This window comes from Bidens hawaiensis, unplaced genomic scaffold, assembly GCF_021521415.1.
Source record: "Bidens hawaiensis isolate Kalapana, Puna unplaced genomic scaffold, B.hawaiensis_p1.1 tig00007761_1, whole genome shotgun sequence".
Taxonomy (NCBI): domain Eukaryota; kingdom Viridiplantae; phylum Streptophyta; class Magnoliopsida; order Asterales; family Asteraceae; genus Bidens; species Bidens hawaiensis.
The window spans coordinates 598,916-620,033 of NW_027491539.1; the positions used below are offsets into that span (position 1 = coordinate 598,916).

The 21,118-nt window shown below is 34.3% G+C and overlaps 4 protein-coding genes across 6 annotated transcripts; 2 read left to right on the forward strand and 2 right to left on the reverse strand.

Annotated features, from left to right (window-relative positions):
• Positions 1–1,350: 1,350 nt before the first annotated feature.
• LOC143636010 (E3 ubiquitin-protein ligase At3g02290-like) lies at positions 1,351–3,254 on the forward strand. Of its 2 annotated transcripts, none has more exons than XM_077103706.1 (5): positions 1,351–1,532; positions 1,955–2,238; positions 2,314–2,755; positions 2,829–2,938; positions 3,019–3,254. In XM_077103706.1, the coding sequence occupies exons 2-5, from the start codon at positions 2,161–2,163 to the stop codon at positions 3,049–3,051; spliced, it is 663 nt and encodes a 220-aa protein (XP_076959821.1). In that variant the 5' UTR covers positions 1,351–1,532; positions 1,955–2,160; the 3' UTR covers positions 3,052–3,254. The 2 variants fall into 2 exon arrangements, with proteins under 2 accessions (XP_076959821.1, XP_076959820.1); XM_077103705.1 differs by having other exon boundaries at positions 1,356–1,532; positions 1,955–2,234.
• Positions 3,255–3,456: 202 nt separating this feature from the next.
• LOC143636012 (uncharacterized) lies at positions 3,457–5,646 on the reverse strand. Its single transcript, XM_077103707.1, has 7 exons — positions 5,545–5,646; positions 4,987–5,142; positions 4,795–4,914; positions 4,093–4,136; positions 3,890–4,015; positions 3,665–3,806; positions 3,457–3,576 (listed from the first exon to the last, which is right to left on the reverse strand). The coding sequence occupies exons 1-7, from the start codon at positions 5,644–5,646 to the stop codon at positions 3,499–3,501; spliced, it is 768 nt and encodes a 255-aa protein (XP_076959822.1). The 3' UTR covers positions 3,457–3,498.
• A 3,862-nt stretch (positions 5,647–9,508) lies between these two features.
• LOC143636071 (ultraviolet-B receptor UVR8-like) lies at positions 9,509–13,042 on the forward strand. Of its 2 annotated transcripts, none has more exons than XM_077103754.1 (9): positions 9,509–9,675; positions 10,588–10,862; positions 11,037–11,230; positions 11,428–11,475; positions 11,565–11,637; positions 11,725–11,896; positions 11,978–12,409; positions 12,494–12,685; positions 12,759–13,042. In XM_077103754.1, exons 2-9 carry the CDS (start codon positions 10,610–10,612, stop codon positions 12,793–12,795), a joined length of 1,401 nt encoding a protein of 466 aa, XP_076959869.1. In that variant the 5' UTR covers positions 9,509–9,675; positions 10,588–10,609; the 3' UTR covers positions 12,796–13,042. The 2 variants fall into 2 exon arrangements, with proteins under 2 accessions (XP_076959869.1, XP_076959870.1); XM_077103755.1 differs by having other exon boundaries at positions 12,764–13,042.
• Positions 13,043–13,630: 588 nt separating this feature from the next.
• On the reverse strand, positions 13,631–20,051 carry LOC143636013 (agamous-like MADS-box protein FUL-L). The gene is made up of 8 exons (XM_077103708.1): positions 19,866–20,051; positions 14,608–14,686; positions 14,445–14,509; positions 14,282–14,381; positions 14,157–14,198; positions 14,023–14,064; positions 13,870–13,958; positions 13,631–13,797 (listed from the first exon to the last, which is right to left on the reverse strand). The coding sequence occupies exons 1-8, from the start codon at positions 20,048–20,050 to the stop codon at positions 13,692–13,694; spliced, it is 708 nt and encodes a 235-aa protein (XP_076959823.1). The 5' UTR covers position 20,051; the 3' UTR covers positions 13,631–13,691.
• Between the last annotated feature and the right edge of the window lie 1,067 nt (positions 20,052–21,118).

The window sequence follows — 21,118 nt, forward strand, 5'->3', positions numbered from 1 at the left end:
CCAACGGGTTGATAAACCAAGAAACAATTATACTGGCAATACTATGATATTTATAGAACACGATAAATGAAAAGGTTTTCAACCATCAAAACTCGGGCATTCGTCAAAAGTCATAGACTAGATAAAGATGAACACATTTGTACGAATAAAAAAGAGGGGAAAACAAAACAAATATCCATTTTGAAGAGGTAGGTCCCAGCAGAGCCCAGTTGGATCCGCAAGACTCACCTTGAAGAGGGACGTCTGCGCAGAAACCAACTGGATCCGCAGGACCCACCATGCTCAGAGACGTGACGTCCTTACGCGCAATACGCAAGCTGTTCCCGCAGGAAATGCCTCCCAATGGTGAAGGACTCCGCCTGTTCCCGCAGCTTCGGATACAAGCCATCAGGGAAAGCCACCCGCGCAGCAAGGCTACACGCACAAGGCACTTAGCTCTCAATCACTCAGTGTCACCTGAAGGAATGAGCAAAGCCGGGAACAATCCCGCACAAGGGCGGGAGGGGGAATACTCCCGCCCAAATAAGCCAGTCCGTACGATACGGGAAGATCTTCTGTACTGTACCTGACGAGGTATGGGCAAAAGATCTGACTAAAGATACGACAGCTTATTGACAACAGTATGGCGAGCAGCATGCTCCTGTACTGTATGTCACTATTAGCCGCTGCCTACTCACCAACTACTGCCATACCACGTGCGTAGCCGGCAGTTGGTGTAAAAGGAATAGTACACAGCAGGCCTGGTCACTATCAGCCGCTGCCTACCCACCAACTACCAGCAGGGCACGTGCGTAGGCCACTGTTGGTGGAACAGGAATACTGTTGCAGCCGGCCACACCTCCTTGGAAACCTACCTTCGGCTATAAATACCACAAATGGTATGATCATCTTATCTTAACACATTACTAACATATCTTATCATATTATACCTGATATCTGCTTTAGCAATCTCTTAATATACATTTATATTTAAAGAGCAATCTAGTCTGATTCTCACGCCGGAGGGTGGTCACAAGGAGGAACCCCCCCCTTCTCAGTGACAAGCTCACGGTGTCTGTTTTGCAGGTTATCAGAAGAACCATCTTCCCTGGGTCTAACCCCTCGTGGGAAACAGCTATCTAACCCCCAGGTTACACGTAATCTGCCCGGGGTCCGGTTAGTGTTTTTTCACATTTGTAATATGTTTTTGATACTAGAAAATTTATTTAAGCTTATTATATATTTGCCCAATACCGAAAGTAAATAAAAAATGTATATATCTTGTAAGAGATAAGTTTTTATATGAGGACCCATACATACATACATACATACCTTCTCCGTTATAATAACTTGATTAATTAAAATATTTCAGTTCATTTGATAGCGCGTAGTCTTTGTCGCCGTAAAATCCAAATAAATGCTCAACAATTTGCCGTAATCATCTGATTGATAATAATATGATGATATCATACAAAACATAAACATCACAATCCCAATTATCAATCAAGATTTCTGCTTCTAATCATATCATCAACCTCTTTCAGTCATATAAGGTACCCTATTTTCTTCAAAGTTCTAATTAAATATTATTAATCGTTGCGATTAATTGATTCATTCCAGATTATATTTTAATGGGGTTTTCTGGGTCGATGCTCAATTATGTTCATTTCATTCTTGAATTTGTTTGCAAGATTTAAAATAATTTCAAAAGGGTTTAATTTTATATTTGACTTTTGGCATAAAAACGCTAACTTGTTTCATACCCAATCTGGGTATCAATCTTTTTAAGGAATTAAGATCAAGTTTCAATTTTTTTCAGCACTATTTATTATTTGTTTTAGGGTTTTATGATTGAAAGGTGAAAGCTTTATGGGTTTTTGAAATATTGTAAAGGGATCATTTACTGAAGATTAACATGTTTTGATATACTTCTGAATGAACAATCTTTTATAAATGTGTTCTTGGTCTGTTGCAGGTGGTGAAGCATATTTGAATCAGTAATCAGTTGAGTAATTCACGCGTATACAGAGAGGGTTTACTGGTCCGCAGAATCATTTAACATTTCTGCGAGCCTCAATTCCTCTCTCAGTTTTGGTATAAAATCTTGTTAGCAGTTAACCTGCATTAAAGCTATCATCATGGGTGCTGTTTGTTGTTGCTTGCATAACGAGTGTGAAGATTATGTTAATCCCAACAGTTCTATATACCGAAACTGCATTTGCCTTCGATGCTTTCTTCAGAATTTCTTATATTTGGTATGTAATAAGTGTATATCCAAAGTCTCTTAATTTGTCATTTTGTGGGATTTATTATATGTTTTTGTTTGAATAATAGTACACATCATTATTTCAAAGAGGGGATGAACATGTGAGGCTTCAAAGCCCTTCATCAATGCAGGGGACAACGTCTTTTAATTCATCAGCATCACTTGATAGCTCATTATCCGGTGTTTATCGGGCCCCACCAAGACCTTTGCCATATGATGTTGACCCGAGATATATTCGTCTTCAAAGAGACGGGCTGGTTTCAAGACGGGAAAAAGGGTCGAGTCGGTCACTGGAAGAAGGCGACCCGTTAAGAGGAAGTGACAGTGATATGGAGACAGATCTGTTATGTGCTGGAAGCAAATGGAATAATAACTTGACTTGTGAAGATGAAACGAAAGGGCCCTACACAAAGTCTTCCATTAAGCTTTTATCTCCAAAAGAGGCAACTGGATTTGCACATATACTTTCACCGTCTGAAGATGAAGACGTGTGTCCAACGTGTCTTGAAGGTAAATTCTGAAATAATTATCTACTTTTTATAATATATACACTTATCGTTGTTTTTTGTATTCTCTATTAAAGAATATACTACAGAAAATCCTAAGATAATTACAAAGTGTTCGCACCATTTTCACCTCGGTTGCATATACGAGTGGATGGAAAGAAGTGAAAACTGCCCTGTTTGTGGCAAGGTAAAGTACATTATATATGTTTATGTGCTTGAATGCAACTATATGTGAGTAAACATGTGTGGATGTTTTGGCTTCTATAGGTGATGGCATTTGACGAAACTATTGAGGCGTAATCTGAGACCCGTAAAGAAACGAATACAATTAAGAGATCAAGAAAACAGCTTGTAAATTCATTGTGAATACCCACATGTTATCAAGTGTTTTTCATGTAAAAAAATTGGAAATTTGCTCGATTTTAGTTCTGTCACAGGCTGTTTTTTCCTATGATGAATACTGTTTCTTTTTGTTATTATATATATAGTATGTTCTCTTCAAAGATGTCCCAAGCTACTCATAAGTTCCTGAAGAAATTTCTTGCATAATACATGCCTGTCGCAGGTAAAATGCGCTTATATTCTTGTGACACATATCAGTTTTGAATTTGCGAAGTAGTTTGTTTTTATATCAATTGTCAAAACAGAACAGAATCCCACGAGTACCAAATTTATTTAAGTGAAGTTTTCAGAAAGTGAATATATCACACACATACACACATATATAATAAGAACAACTTAAATGACTCAGTTAGCAGCTACTTGAAAAGCTTTGAGGAATACTTCTTCAGGCTGGCCACCGCTCAACTTATGCTTTCCATTAATCTGCAACACACAAACAGACATTCAGTTATATAACAATCTGTAACCGAAACCAACTATTACAGTAAATCATATTTTCCTAATTGCATACCACATAATGAGGGACACCCCCTATGTTAGCTGAGTACTTCCCGAGTTCTTCATTAATCTCCTCGAGTCCATTGTTTGGATCTTGAAGAAACTCGTCCGCTCCTTCTATACCAACTTTCCTTGCAGACTCCACAAGAAAGTCCCTGGATTTGAAACAATATTAATAAATTGTGTTTCTTTTTCCTTTTTGGACATAAAATTCATAACATAAAGTGATAAAAATTACCTGTCATTAATAAACTTTCCCTGTGTGAAATACCCACTCATTAACTCCTCCACAAGATTATGCTGCTTATCAAGCCCCTGCTTCCCTGCAAAAAGTATGAGCCTGTGGCTATCCAGGGAACTTCCTCTGTTTCCCAAATAAAACACAATAAATGAGCTCGTTAAAGCAATTATAATTCAGACCGCGATAAGAGAACAACTTACGTTAGGCCAGACACGTCATAATCCAGTCCAATTCCTTTAAAAACCTGCAATATTACAATGTGTGTTAGTTTAACATTTTAACTTTAACCGAACATGAACCAAACACGAACACGCACATATAATCAAACAAATTTTTTGTTCGTTTTCGTTCATTAAGAAAACGGGCATGTTCGTGTTCGTTTAAAACGTAAACGAAAAGTTAACTAACGTAAACGGACATAAACAGACTTAAAGGAACAAAAATAAACACAAATGAACATAATTGACCAAATATAATCGAAAACAAATGAACATGAGTCTTCATTAATGAACACAAATGAACAAGTCTAACACATCACAATTTATCCAAAAAAACATCTAAGTTAGGTTAAATTTACATGATTTATTCAGAATATCAATCATGAATTCATGATTAGTGGTTTAAATGATTTCGTAGTATGCTTGTATATGTGTAAATATAACTACTTATGTATTTATTAAAAAATTAAATGAACATTAACGAATGAACATAAACAGACGTTCACGATAAATGGACGAACAATACGTGTGTTCATGTTCGTTCGTTTAACTAAATAAACAAATATAAACAAACTTCCCGCCAAACAGGTCATGAACGTTCGGTTCGTTTACAGGCTATATATTATCATCCGAATAACTGAAAATTACAAGTGAATAGATGAAAGAGAAGGCAAAGTGAGATACCTGAGTCATACGAGCAAGTATTTGATCAGCACGAGCACCAAACTTGTTTTTGTAGAAATCTTTCTTGTTAATTCCTTCTTTAGGTGCAGAAGGGTCAAGCAAGTAAGGGTGCCAGTTAATCTGCAGAAATGATGGCATAAACGAAACCGAACAAAACAGCTTAAAGTAAGGATTAATGGAGAGAATTCAAACCTCGAAATCGTATTGATCTTTCGATGAAGCTAAAGCTTTGTCTAGATTCTTTTTACCCACAAAACACCACGGGCATACACTGTCTGAAGTCACATCAATCTTGATGAGCTTCTTCTCTGCATTACTTGCTGATTGAGCCATTATTTTGGTGTAATTCTGAACATAAATTATTGGTCAATTAGCATGGCTTGTTTATTAATAATCCCTCATTCCAAACAGATTAATATACAGTTGATTCCACTCGCTTTTTTTACGGACAACGGGTAGTTACAGTTAGGGATGAGCATTTGGTACCATACCGATAAATTCTGTACCCGCTTTTCCAGAAATTCAATATCAGTATCTTCGGTACATGTACCTGTACCGATAGACTCTGCACACACTTTTCTAGATATTATGTATTAGTAGGTACCGGTTCGGTACTGATCTCATCCCTAGTAGTTACAGGAAACCACTTAAATGGAACAAAGGCGAATAATAATATTATCATAAAAGTGAAATATGTAATTGATTATGTCTATCAGCATATGGTGATTATGATAAAGACTAAAGACTGACCTTGAAATATCTTGTGCAGTTGAAAGCTGTTGAGTTGAATACAGAGATTGAAAGGGTTTGGTTGTGGCTGTGGGGTATAAATACGTTCATTTGGGTTTTCATGGAACGCGTTTATTGGTTGCCATTTGTCAACTACCTACCACCATCACCATGGCCGGCCGTGGACTGTGACCCACCAGCAAACTGCCTACAAAAGTCTAGGGGATAAACTTGTATTTTTGTAAATTAGGAGGGGTTAAAAATAAATCTACTTAGCTGGTACCCTTTTCTACCCTAGATATGGGTTTAAACTAGGGATGCGCAAACGGTATCGGTATCAATTTGGTATCAACTTTGTAAGAATTCGGGACTGGTATAATACTGATAGTTAACCAACTTTTTGTTGATTTTTGCCTTTGATATTGGTATCGATCGAGTATTTCCCATACCGACATCCATTTTTAACGGTTTTCGGTACTGATACCGAGCTCAACCCTAGTTTAAACATTATAATACTTGATAAACAAGCATAGCTTGCCCTAGCTGGCTAGCTATCATATGAATACACAAGCATATACCCACCATCACATTGTTTGCCCTTGTAGATCAACAAATCATACATCCTATATAGTTGTGCAACATCAAATCGTTGGGTATTGATTAGTAACGTAGGGAGTCTTTGTATAGCTTCTTCAAAACTACATAAAAAAGCAATAGTCAAAACTAGAAAGTCCATTGTTTTCAAAAGTGTACTATTGGAAAAGGTTTACACTGCATTCTTGAGTTTTTTATTAAAAAGATTAGAAAAAAAAAAGATAAGGAAATTTTTCTTTTTTCATTCTTGAGTTTTTTTACTAAAAGAAAAGAAAGAGAATGAAAAGAAAAGTTAAGCATTTTTTTCTTCAAAACTTTCCTGCCAAATATGGCCGGATTGTGAAGAAAAGTCTATATCTCATTAGCATATTACCAATTTACCATATTTTAATTCTCTTTTCCATATTGCTATGAGGACATAATTGTAAAATTACAATTTTTTCCCTATATTTTCATTCCAATCTAACTCAAGAATGTAATAAACATTTTTTTTAATTTAACTCGAGAATGTCTTTTAAGTATATAATTTCTTTTCATTTATTTCTCTATCTAATCTTATCATATTTTTTCCTTGTATTTTAAACCCGAGAATGCAGTGTTAGGGATTGGTGAAACATTGTTTTGGCCTTTTGGGATGGTCCATGATTGTTACGAAATCTTTGCTTATTGGTTAGGTTCGTGTTAATTTTGGACTTTGTTAGAAAACTAGTTTAACATGTTTATTCAATAAACATCATAGATTATTTAGTTTGTTGACCCACCTGGAATGGTTTAATGCTATTATGTATGGCTTTTATGGAGTCCCAATAAGTTGTTTAAGTGAGGGGCATGACGAGTTCTTACAAACATTTCATCATTTGTTGTTTGTGTGGCAGGCCATGACTTGTTTGGGTCTCATTCTTTCTGTACACATGTTTATCCAGATGTAGCTCGGTTTGTGTTATATATAAATAAGAGACATATGGCAAAAAACGTCCTTTATGTTTACATGGTTTTTCAATGGACGTCCTTTGACAAACTTAATGACAGAAAACATCCTTTATGTTCAAAAAACGTTGCATGGTTCGTCCTTCTCACTAACAAGGGTTAGTTTTTCTCGTTAAATCCAGTCATGTGCATCTCATGTGAGGGCAATTTAGTCTTTTTATCCCTTCAGGGGTTATTTGTGTAATTGACTTAAAATTTGGGGCCTTAAATAAATAAAAGTTTTTTTTCTTTTAAACCATCGTCTTCTTCCCCAGATAATTATAACCCACCATCAACACCATAACCAACCACCACCCATCAACCCCTCAAACTCAACACCGGCAGTCTCCGTCAACAACACTGGCAGGAAGTCGCTAACGCCGTCAACGCCCATCACGGCCATGCCAAGAAAGCTCGCCGGACTGACGTACAGTGCAAGAACCGAATCGAATCGATACTTTGAAGAAGAGGTATAAAGTTGAAAAGGGTTTGGTTTTGCAACTGGGTTCCGATAATTACACCTCGCCGTGGCCGTTTTTCTCGCTGCTCGATTCTGTCATCGAATCTACCTTCAAACCGCCGGCGTTGGCGAAAACCAAAACTCCAGCAACGGCGAAACGGAAACCTATGTCTCCGCCGTCGAAAACCCCCTTCCGCCGCCGCCATCATCGGTTCCAGTGGGATCAAAGCTTTGGCATCTTTAGTGGATTCAATTAGCAGGTTCGTTTTCCAGTGGCCGGTGAGATGGTGGCGGTGGTGGTTTAAATACCCCCAAAAATAGCATAAAGTTAGGGTTTACAAATAAAATTAGAGAGAGAGATGGTGTATGTACAAGTTTGAGTTGTGTGTATATATACAGGGTTGCCGGAGAAGATGGTAGGTGATGGTAATGGTGGTGGTGGTGATGGTGGTGGTGGATGCAGAGAATGAAGATGGAGGGTGGGGATGGATGAGAGAGAGAGAAAACAAAAGATAAAAAGATTTATTATTATTATTATTATTATTATTATTATTTATAAATATTTATTCTTTTAGCTGTATTTATATTAAATAATATTAAAATTACAAAATTACCCTCCATATAACTAGATTTAATAAGAAAAATTAACTGGGTTATGACGAAAGGACGAAACATGATACATATTTTAAACATAAAGAATCTTTGTAAAGGACTACCGATGAAAATTCAAGCAAACATAAAGGACGAGTTTTACCATTTTGTCTAAATAAGAGGTAAGTTATTAAAAAAAATAATAATAATAAAAACTTGCAAATTGGAATTTAAGCTATACACACCTAGTTTAAATGTTGCATTTTAATGTTCTCTAATGTAATACAAATATCATAATATATATTTGGGTATTTAGTTGTAGTGATATATTATTATTTTTGCGATCACTATTTCTTATACAAAAGTTGCTCCTATGTTTAAGGTACAAAGAAAATAAAGGGTATTGGATTTTAATGAGCCAATTTTTGGCCGGCCAATATTAATCTTAACTTAAAATATTCCCTAGATAAATTCCAGCGAGATTTTTGCTACCAAAGTTATAAGACAAAATATATCATTACGCAATAAGCCATAACTAACATATTCTATCTAATAAATATTAGTCTATATTTCATGATACTTAATGCAAGAGTAATGAAATTTATTGCTTTTTAGGAAAAGAAGAACACTAAAAAAACTATTGTTGCCTATACTTCATGGTGCATTATGCATGTTGCATGTGTTTTGTGTAGGTAGGGATGGAAATAGCTATCTGGTAGTTTTCATTAATCTTAGTTTCATATATAATAATAAAAAAAAAACATGATTTATATACGAGCTCATGCTCGTTAAGCATTTATTACTCATTGTCTCTAGGATTCATGTGTATGTCGAAAGGCATCAATATCTCTTTATGATGTTACACGAAAAAATTACCATTAAAAAAGCTCATTGCCTATAATTTAATCTAATCTAATTTTAAGCTCATCTAAAAATCAACTTGAGATATTAAATACTCAATTAAACATTTAGAAATTCCATAACTCTAATAATTTAAACTTTTTAACAACTTCAACATACAACTTTTTTATTTTAAATATTATATAACGTATTAAAAAAATTCAGTCTTCTTATATAGTAAATGAGTTTACTAGTTAGACTTTATCTTGTAATACTATACCCGTGTTAAATACATAGAATTTTTTTGTTACTAGTTTCATACTTGAATACCCGTCTTAAATGTTTTGGGTTTTTTTTTCGGCCGGGTTTCGTGCATCTTCTTTTGCTTCCCAAATACAGGGTTTGAACTAGCATTAATCTAAAGCAGATAGGGTTAAAGTGTAAATAATAAGAGGGATGTGAATATAATATAAACCAAACCCAAAGGGTCTAGAAGATTCTTCGGATTCGAACGGCACACATTATTCCATTCCGATCAAGGATTCATTCATACAAACATTACAATTACAACAACACCAATCGAATCCATTAAACCGTTTATTATTATTATTAATCCCCCAAGGTCTTCGGACCTTCACCATTCATTCTTCGTCAACCCCATTGTTTAAATCTTATCCTTATCTGATCTTCGCAGGTCAAAGGTAATTGCTTTACGCAATCTTTTTTCAAGATTCAATCAGCATAGGCTCAAATTTCATTTTCTGATCATACCCAGTTTGCTTTTTTTGTTGGGGTTAAGAAAATAAGAAAATTTGAGTAGTTTATTGTGAAATCTTGAAAAGGGTATTTAAAAATCCAACCTTTTTGGTTTACAATTTGATAATTGTGTGTTTTAGGTTTTTTTTTTATTTAAAAAATCTGTGTTTATGTTTATGGATTTTGATTTAATCATGAGTAGCAAGAGAATGGGGATGTATGATTGTTAAATAGTTATTATTGCATGTAGATTTTGTGATTTTGTTTATAGTTATTTTTGATCATTTATTCGAGATTCGGTTAGCATAGGTTCAAATTTCATTCTGATCATACCCAGTTTGGTTTTTTTATTGGGGTTAATAAAATTTTAGTAATTTGTTGTGAAATCTTGAAAAGGGTATTTAAAGATCCCATCTTTTTGGTTTACAATTTTATAATTGTGTATTTTAGGTTTTTATTTTATTTTATTTTATTTGCGTTCATTTTTATGGATTTTGATTTAACCATAAGTGACAAGAGAATGGGAATGCATGATTGTAATATGATTATTATTGCTTATATATTTAGTTGTTTTGTTTATGATTATCTTTTATCAAACTCTTGTATAGGGTTTTTTTTTCTGTTGGGGTTAAGAAAATTTGAGTTATTTATTGTGAAATATTGAAAAGGGTATTTCAAAATCCTATCTTTTTGGTTTGCAATTTGATAATGGTGTATTTTAGTTTTTTTATTTTTTATTTGTGTTCGTGTTTATGGCTTTTGATTTGATCATAACTGATAAGAAAGTTGGAATACATGATTGCAAATTTGTAAATGATTATTGTTGCATATGGATTTAGTATTTTGTTTATGGTTAGGTTGATCAGGGGCGGGATTAAAATGGCGATCGATGAAATATTTGGGGAAACTCGACCAGCGCTTGTCCCGAACAAGAGTGCGCTTTATGTTTGGGGTTATAATCAGTCCGGCCAAACGGGGCGGAAGTGTGAAGAACAAAGCTTAAGGATACCGAAACAGCTTCCACCTGAACTTTTCGGGTGTCCTGCAGGAGCCAATTCACGGTGGTTAGATGTGGCTTGTGGTCGAGAGCATACTGCAGCGGTTGCCTCTGACGGGTCTCTCTTTACCTGGGGTTAGAATGTTAGACACTTCTTTACTCTTTTTTTAATATGTTAGCCACCGTAATCATCCTTCAATTTCTCAAAAAAAAAAAAAAATCATCGGTTTGTGGTAACTTTGTAGCATGTTCATGTTCCTTTTATGGTTAACTTGACTTAACTCAGTTACATGGTACATGGTTGGTTAGGAGCAAATGAGTTTGGTCAGTTAGGGGACGGAACCGAAACGAGTAGAAAGCATCCTAAAAAAGTGAAACTATTGCAGAACGAGCGTGTGATATCCGTGTCTTGCGGAGCACATTGTACTGCTGCTATCGCAGAGCCCCGTGAAAGCAATGGGACAAACTCTTCTAAAATACTTTGGGTTTGGGGACAAAATCAGGTCCGTGTTCTGTTTAATCACTAACACGGATCACATAATAATAAAAGGAATTAACTTTTTTTTAAGCCAACCAACATTCTTGCAAATTCGTAAAAAGCTCTATCTTTTAGCATTCTGGATTCGAATAGTTAAAAAGTGAATTACTTTATGGTCCTATATATTATACTTGTAGTTTCATTTTCTTTGAATTTTTTCAGGGATCTAATCATCCACGCGTATTCTGGGGAGCATTTTCTCCCGACACGGTAAACATATACCTACTTAAGCATTACAAATTAGGAAAGTATTTAATTATGTTTTGCTGATATATATATATATATGTTAAATCAATCAGGTTATTCGTCAAGTTTCATGTGGTGCTGTGCATGTTGTGGCACTATCAGAGGACGGTCTACTCCAAGCTTGGGGTATATATAACAACTTTTGAACTTTCTTTTGTTAATTCTGTTATATTGGAACCCTTTTGAAAGTTGTTACACACTGTGATTAATTAGGTTACAATGAATACGGTCAACTTGGGAGAGGTGTTACTTGTGAAGGGCTTCAGAAGGCGCGTGTTATAAACGCATATGCTAAGTTCCTTGATGAAGCCCCCGAGCTTGTCAAGATTACCCAAGTTTCATGTGGTGAGTACCACTCGGCAGCCACTTCGGAGTACGGAGAGGTGTAAGTGCATCAAAATGGAAGTTTTGTTGATAAAAATAGGTTCTATATATGTCACTCAGATAATTAGTTCACTTATTGCAGTTACACTTGGGGATTGGGAAACATGGGCCAACTTGGGCATTATTCACTCCAATCAGAGGACAAAGAGTTGATACCGAGGCGTGTGGTTGCACTTAATGGGATATTTGTGAAGGAGGTAGCCTCGGGCGGTGTGCATACATGTGCTGTGACTGCAAAAGGAGCTTTATACGCTTGGGGTGGTTGTCAAGCTGGTCAACTAGGAGTGGGCCCTCAGACTGGGTACTTTTCATTGGCGACCAGTGACTCTGGAACCATGTTCCGTAACATGCCGGTTTTGGTCCTGCCGTATGGCGTTAAACAGGTGGCTTGTGGCCATTCTCACACTCTGGTTTCGACTCAAGATGGTAGAATCCATGGGTGGGGTTATAATAGCTATGGCCAAGCGGCTAACGAGAAGTGCACTTATGCTTGGTACCCATCTCCAGTTGACTGGTAATATATATACCCCCCTTCTCTTTCTATCTTCTTTGACTTTGACCCTGACCTTGACTTGATGCTTTTTTGAGTTTGAATTAGGTGTGTTGGCGAAGTAAGGAAGCTGGCGGCTGGTGGCGGTCATTCAGCGGTACTTACAGACGCGTGTTCCTTGAAGGAGTTGTGTGAGTTTAGGCTTGCAGACACTGTGACTCCATGGAATGCTTCTATGATTGAAGATGTTGCTTATCGAACTGGTTCTGATGCTCTGGCACGCCTTTGTGAGAGGTTAAGGTATATATACATTATTATACGACATGTCTGACCATAAAAATCAACCTAGTAAGGAACTGTTTTTTCGTTGTAGGGAAGGTCGCCCTAATGGTGGAACTTGTGATTGTTAAACTAAGGAATGAAGCTCCTGTTACGTGTCATATATCATTGGCTAATGTGTTTTGTGGTTATATGTAGTCGTTAATGTTGTACTTCAACATTGGATGACATTAATCTGTATATTTATCATTTAATAACATGCAGAAACATGGATCTGCTGTATTAATGTAGTAGACTCCTAATTATCATGTAAACTGGTTGGTATATTGATATTTAGTATATATAGTAACATTTGTAACATGTATTATAAGATTTTTTTTCTGCAACATTTGGTCGAACATTGACTAATTTGTGTTGTTTTCTTGTTGATACGGCAGTAGAGATAACAACATTGGTAATGGCGCTTATGGGTTAGGCGATTTCAACTTTTCCGATAATCATTAAGCTACTTTCAGTTGTCGCTAGAAAGTTAAGGTTTTGATCTTTAGATGCCATTATTAGACATAGCGATGTTACTAAATCGCCCTGTACATAACCAATCTTCATGGCTAAAAATGCCCTAGACCAAAACTTGTTCGAACGACATTACTGAAAACTCTGTAGACCAAAACTTTCTACAGTAATTTTCTTTGAAATATATGAACACAAACAAGAAAAAGATATGGTTAAGTTGATCAATCAATACCACCTGACATCAAATCTTCTAAAAGAAGACCCATTATAAATAAAAGTATCAAAAACACATTCACGCCACAAGCACAACGATAGAAATGCGACTGATAATATTATTAGCATTGTTGAGGCCATATCGGATGCATATTCCAGAATGGGAGTACAAATCGGCAGTGTTTAAACATATCATATAGTAGAACTGATAGTGTTTGATGTATTTATGTATCAGCAACCAAACATAATAATTGTACAAACCCAAACTTCACCACTTTAAAAACACACTGCCTTTTAGATCTTATTGGTTAATGTGGCGGATCATCCATAGCGGCATCACAGTGGTGGATACCACATGAGTTTGAGCTAATTCCTCCTCTCTCATAGCTGCTCCGATGATCGGTCCACTGGAAAACGCCGAAACTGATTAAAAACTACTATTCCACGTACATAAAAAAGAGAAGAAAGATTATATGTACCTGCTGGTTCCAAAAGAAGGAATAGAATGCGGCTGAGGTAAATCTAACCTTGAGTTTTGTTGCTCACTGTTTTTCTCATTCTCTTTCAACTGTGGCAAGTTCAAACAGTTAGATAATAATTATCTTAATTAGCCTGTAGCCTATAGCTAGTACCTTTTTGGAGAGTGAGTTGTTTCGTTCTTGCAACGTCCTCTCCTGTCGTCAAACATGTTATATATTGTAAATAACTTGCATGTCTTATTACAAATATAAAGATACTATCAAGATGTTTGGCAGAAATGAGTTACCTTTTTATGTAGCTCGGAGATGGACTCATGCATGACTTGGTTCTGCACAAATTAAAGTATGACAAATAACAATTATATGATTGCTTATATACCAGAAAGCATAAGATAAGTAACTTTTTAGTTACCTTCTTTGTTCGTATACGCTTAAGAGCCGTCTCGAGTTGTTGCTCCACATTTTGAAGATCTCTAAGGTTTAATTGCTCTAGTTCTTCCCCAGCATAGTGCCTAAATCATATTTTACAACTTATCATTTGAGAATTACTACTGAAGACATATTAAAGTGACTACCTTATGTTTTTCTCGAGAACTTCTATCTTCGCCTTGAGCTTTGAAGATTCAAGAGTCCAGCTTGCCTGTACACATTTTGTTGGATATGAAATAAATGGATGGTCTATTTATGATTCACAGTATATGAATAAAAACTTATAGCAGAAGTGATGTGTTTATATACCTGTGTTTCGGTTTCAGGAGCAGTAAGCAATTTCTCTGCATATGAATACCTTTCATACCTCTCAAGAATTGACTCCATACTGCATGTTTCAACTATACAATAGTAAGAATCTGTATGCAACTCCATGTAAGATGAACACTTCTACTACTGATTAAATACAAACTTTCACCAACTATAAGCTATTAAACAACTTTCCTGATATATCTCACTATGAGCTATAAACCTTGTGTCAAAATTGGAGCAATAAGATATCTTTTATGTTCGGTCATGGGAATCCTAATGTAGGTTTCTTTGCTTTTGTAATAACAAGATGGCCTTGTGGATCGTGTAACCACTTTCAGATTAAGGTATTTTGTCCGTACAAATCTCTAATCTGACAAGACAGATAGTGTTTCTTAAGATGAGAATTTCCAAGAAAAATAAAGATCCTAAGTTTGCCATAAACTCATAATCATCAAATTCTGATGACCAAAGTTAATACTATTAATGATCATAGTTAATACTGATGATCAAACAACAAATTACCATATCAAGTTCATTCAACTTACCCTTGGACCCCAACAAGGAGGCCGTCCTCGGAACCACCTTTTGGTTTCCCCTAATAAAGTTTAGAGGTTACATGATAGCGTAGTTAGAATAGTCATGATTAATTTACACTTTGCACCTAACTCCTAAGATGACATTGATGACACTAAAATCACCAACACCTTATTCGTCAAGCTAGTGAATCACATTATATATCGAGTGGGCCACATTATTTTGTGGTTTTTTTCATCATCCCCAAACTTCATTATGCTGCAATATGTAATGTTGATGACACAATAGAACAATGACAATGCCTTGTTTGCTTTTTTCCATAAAACTGTAGGAGATGGATTTAAATATACTACAAATTTCACCAAACAAAATCTTTATGAATGAATGTAAAAAACTATCTAAATTTCAAAAGAAATATGTAAAAAAGTAAAGAAATATATAACTTTTTTGATCGAAACAGGTAACAAAGTAAAAAAAAAAATTTTGAACGACTAAACAAACTAACTTTATACACGGAAATATATAACTGGTATGAAAAAAAGACGGTAATTGAAAAATTCATTAACAATGAAATTATAAATATATATATATATATTAATTAGTCCTTATACATTATAAATTAAACTATTTTTCATTTATCTAGACCAACTATATAAAGTGTATTAAAATGAATTTAGTTACATATAACAACATTAACCATCATATGATTCTTGCTTAAGGAAAATGAAGTTTCTAATTAAGACTAAATTTTTAAAGATAGTATAAGATATATTACATGAAACATTTAATGGGGACGATTTTTATGATTAATTGTGATTATGATTGACATGAAACTGATTTGAGATTTAATTAAGATTTTAGAGAAAAACAACAAATATATATATATATTTGATATAAAATAAACAAAACTATGAATACATAACATCTTTTAATAAATAATATAATGCATTATTTAAAATTATGCTTTGAACTCTTAAAGGACTTGAATCCTTAACTAGAACTGCAATAGAATGGGTATCAGCCATCTCAGTCTCATATCGTTTGTAAAACCGTGTTTCATATTCATAGGGTACCCGATTACTCATTACCCTTCGGTATCAAGAATATACGTTAGTTTGTTAAAAATACATTGATATTCAAATTTTGTAAATTTCTACTATTTTAACTTTATATAATTTTATTATCCAAGAAAAGTTAGAAAGAGTAGATCAGTTGATTACATATGTATATGTATATTTCGAGGAATCGGGTTAGATATTACCTAAGTTAATACCATATATGTCTCATACCCATGAACTTTTTTGAAACCTAATCGATCTCATACCCGATCTTATATCGTAACACCCGCCCTAAATGTTTAGGCTTAGGGTTTATCTGAAAGATACTCTTTTTTGGATTCATTTGTCGTCCCTCCCCGATAGAGATTTAAAAGGTTCTTATTTTAAAAGTGGAATTATATAATTTTAAAAATCAAGTAGAGTTAATTATGAACTGGTTTTTTAAATTAAAGCTTCTTATTTAATTTTAAGTAAACTTTCGACACTTATAAAGTGTATAATTATAACAAGTTTGCTTACATTTTATATAATTGTTGCGGCATATTTATCCCAAAACGGGTTTTATGTCATACATATTTTAGTTAAATGTATGAATATGTTTAAAGAATGTACAGAATTGATTGATATTCATGTATAATATAAAGTTTCTTATATCAAAGCAAACTCAAAATAACCAGCCATGTGTGTTGTATATTATTACAAGGAGTATTAATGAAAGGTTACTAATGCATATGTTTCCACAAAAGAAACTAAATTTTCAAATTTAGCTTTTGTTTATGAAATATCTCATTTAAAAAAAATGCATTTTTTAACAGCAAGCAAAAATTGAATGTGTGACAGAACTCTGTCTTCAATTTTATAAAAAAAGAATCTTAGTATAATCTTGTGTAAGTTTGTGAAAAGTGACCGATTAGACTAACATCAAGTACATAGTGTGTTTCAAAAGCAAGTTTAAAGCAAAAACCTAAACATACTTTCTCAATAATCATGTACCAGATACAAATAAATGTTTGTGTGTGATCTTTTATGATGTTTTTTTAATACTTTTTATCCACAACTATTACTACTTTTACCAAACTATTTTATACAACTAAAACTTATTTTCACTTGATAGTTGATAAGCCCCTATTTGGAGATATCTCTAAGATGAACTGGTATAGTGTGGCTGTAAATGAACCGAACGAATACGAACAAGGCCTTGTTCGTGTTCGTTAGTTAAGGAAATAATGTGTTCACAAACGGTTCACGAACACTTACTGAACACTATTTTATGTTCGTGTTTGTTCATTAAGGAAATTAATGTGTTCACGAACGGTTCACGAACACAAACTAACACAAATAAAATCGGCATAGCCTAGAGATTAAGACTGATGTATTCATCAATGTGAATAATGAAATCACGTAAACGAATTGAACGAACACCAAAAAGGGCATGTTCGTGTTTGTTCATTAAACTTTAAATGAACACGAACACTTAATCAAACAAATATTTATGTTCATGTTCGTTTATTTAAACAATGAACATTTGTGTTATGTGTTCGTTTGTTTAAAATCTAAACGAATATAACTGAACAAAAATAAATGAACATATATGAACATAAACAAACAGAACATAAATGAAAACACTTAGGGGGTGTTTGGTAGAGAGATTTGAGGGTGGAGAATTAGGTTTCTCTTGTTTGGGAGAATTAGGCGGAGAATTGGGCGGAGAATTGGTTTTCTCTGAGAATTGGGTGTAGGCAAAAAGTAGAGAAATCCAATTCTCTCCATTTGGAAGAGAAATGGAATTCTCTCTGCTTCTAAATCGCGTCTCTGCTCTACTCCGTTCGCGTATGATGATGATGATGCTCCGACCGGCGATGGTGATGATGATGCCGACGTCCGGCACGGCGGCCGACGCCGCAGCCACGTCCGTTCGCGTCTCTAAGCCAAAACGAAACCCTAAATCGCGAGGCGGTGTTGCGAGGCGGAACCCTAAATCGCGGTGTTGATGTTGCGCGGCGATGATGATGACGCTCTACTCCGTTCGCGGTGTTGCGACGCGTCTCTGAGCCACCATTTCTCCACCATGATGATGCCGAGGCGGAACCCTAATCACGTCTCTGCTCCCGTTTCTCCACCCATTTCTCTATTGTACCAAACAAAGGAAATGATTGTCAATTCTCCACCCATTTCTATTTCTCTCCAATTCCATTTCTCTCCCATTTCTATTTCCATTTCTTCCCATTCTTTTTCTCTGTACCAAACACCCCCTTAAATGAACACAAATTAACAAATATAAAACTTTAAGTAGATAACTCATCCAATTAATATTTAACTATTTATTAATACATAAACAAACATAAATAAGCAGACATAAACAAACATAAATTAACGAGCATAAACGAATGTTCATGAACATAAATGAACGAATGGAACATGTGTTCATGTTCGTTCGTTTAATTAAACGAACACAAACTTTTTGCTCATGTTCGTTCGTTTATTAAATAAACCAACATAAACGAACTTTTCGCCGAACAATTCACGAACATTTTACCGAACGTTCGGTTCGTTTACAGGCCTATATATGTATGATCAATTTCTTAAACACAACTTTCTTCTATGCAATATGGCACTTAACTTTCTCACTCATGATAATGACTTGGAAGTTGGAACATGTTTAGATTCTATAGAAAGTTTGATCAAACTGACTATATATATACCATTAGCATATGAACTAAACAAGGATGTTGAAGTAAGATTCATATGAAGTTATGAACTGTAAAAGACTTCATATGACAATTCTTAAAACAACAAAGTATTTTTAAATGTGTTTTAAGTGAGTAACATGTTATAAAAACTTTTTCTATACATTATTCCACTTAATAATATTACGTTTTCAACTAACATTTTCTTGTTGCATCAAAAGGGGGTTTTATTATGCTTTGATTTGTTCATGTTTGAATGCAATAAGCTAGACAGTTACAGCTAGTCTAAGACACAACCTTTGTGAGTACTAGGTTGTCTTCCTTGCTTACTTATGTACCAACAAAACTAAAGCTGATCATGTTTCCAAAACCTTCAACTCATCAGTTTGAAGAAATTTTAGTACGATAATGTTTTAAGGCTGTCATATGTAAGTAGCCATTAAGTGGTATATCACACAGCTCAAGAAAAATTTCAAGTTCCAACATCACAGCTAATTATCAAATTAAACTTTTTATAAAACCATTTTTTAATAAATAAAACAGTACATTACCCAGAAAATAAAGTTAACAATATCCATCCAAAGTTAAAGGGACCAAGCCACTTATAGTAATATATTATATCATGTGTGGTTGGCATAGATGTTTCAGAATTTGGATACATGCAGAAATTAAGGAGAAGCTAGCGACTGAAGAAATCTAAAGGATTTATGTCACAATAACGAAATAAATAAATAATAATTTAACCCCAAGAAACAACACAAAAATATTATTTTAGATTTAGGGTTTTGAGTCCAAAAGTTAATAAAGTAAAACCAAAAAAGAAGAACATAAATAAATAATATTAAAATAAATCATAAACAGATTTGAGTTAAATAAGAGCCTGATCTTGAAGTTGGTTTTGCATGTATTTTAAGCAAAAAAATTTAAAACAACAAATATATATAAAATTAGAAGAAGAAGATAATTAGTAGTTGACCTGGAGTAAGTTGAGTACTCAAACAATTTTCCTTTAGTAGAAAAAACGATGAGAGCGACATCAGCATCACACAAGACAGAGATCTCATGAGCTTTCTTCAGCAAACCTGTTCTTCGTTTGGAGAATGTTACTTGTCGGCTAATCTTGTTCTCGATCCGCTTCAACTGCACTCTTCCTCGACCCATCTTACACAAACCCTAAAAACAATATAAGGCTACCTTTTAAAGTGGAAAAGAATAATTAAAAAAAGTTAAAGCAAATCTAGGAAGATCTAACAAGATAACGAGTAAGCCACAGGATGAGAATGTTTTTTCCTAGGTTTATTTCTATTTTGATGTATGCATTATGTGTATGTATTATCATCTATCCATCTATAACTTACCATAATAATATGTTTTCTTACCATATATATGTAAGCAACAAAAAGTAGTATTTTATACTTCACTTTTACTAAATGAGTAAATTCTACTAGAAATCGTAAATGTGGTAATTATTATTATTGTTTTTTATAAAGGGTTGGAAAGACAATGACTGTAAAAGATATATAAATTAATAAATAATAATACATTATATGATAAATCATGTTGAATATTATTAAATCAGGAGCTTTTAGCAGACCGATTTGAAACAACATTTTGAGAATACTTTGAATATTAAAATATGTTGGAATATGATTTTTAAGGTGTAAAAAATGGAAGGAGGGTGAAGAATGGAATAAGTAAAGGAGAGGATAGGGAAGGAGAATAGTTGCATTGAAAACATTAAAACCGGTGTAGTTTAAGGTAGATGTGTTGTCAAGTTTTCATTGGTTGGTTTCTTATCTTTGTATTGTTTTGGGACACACATTTTGGGTCACTAGGAATTGGAATTACGGAAACTATTATTATTTATTAAAGAAAGTAGACGGGAAGTTTTTTCAAATAGTTTAAATATATTTTGAATGCGTATGTTGTTTGTTTTATTATAAACATATACGTATTTTCATATGTACGTTTTTCTCATGTAATGCACACACTTAATATTGTATAATACATGATAAAACAGTTAATTCAATCATGTATGGTGTTGCTCTTAAAATGGGCGTGGAGATTCAAGTCTTAACTGGATGTGCTTGGGTTTCATTTTATAAAAAGCTGGGTTTCATTTTATAAAAAGCTCACGTGTAGGTTGAGATTATTCTAGTTCGTTCCCACTAAAAATTAACAACTCGACTATGGGTATTTGGAAGTGCCCTCACACCCGGTTAAACCTTC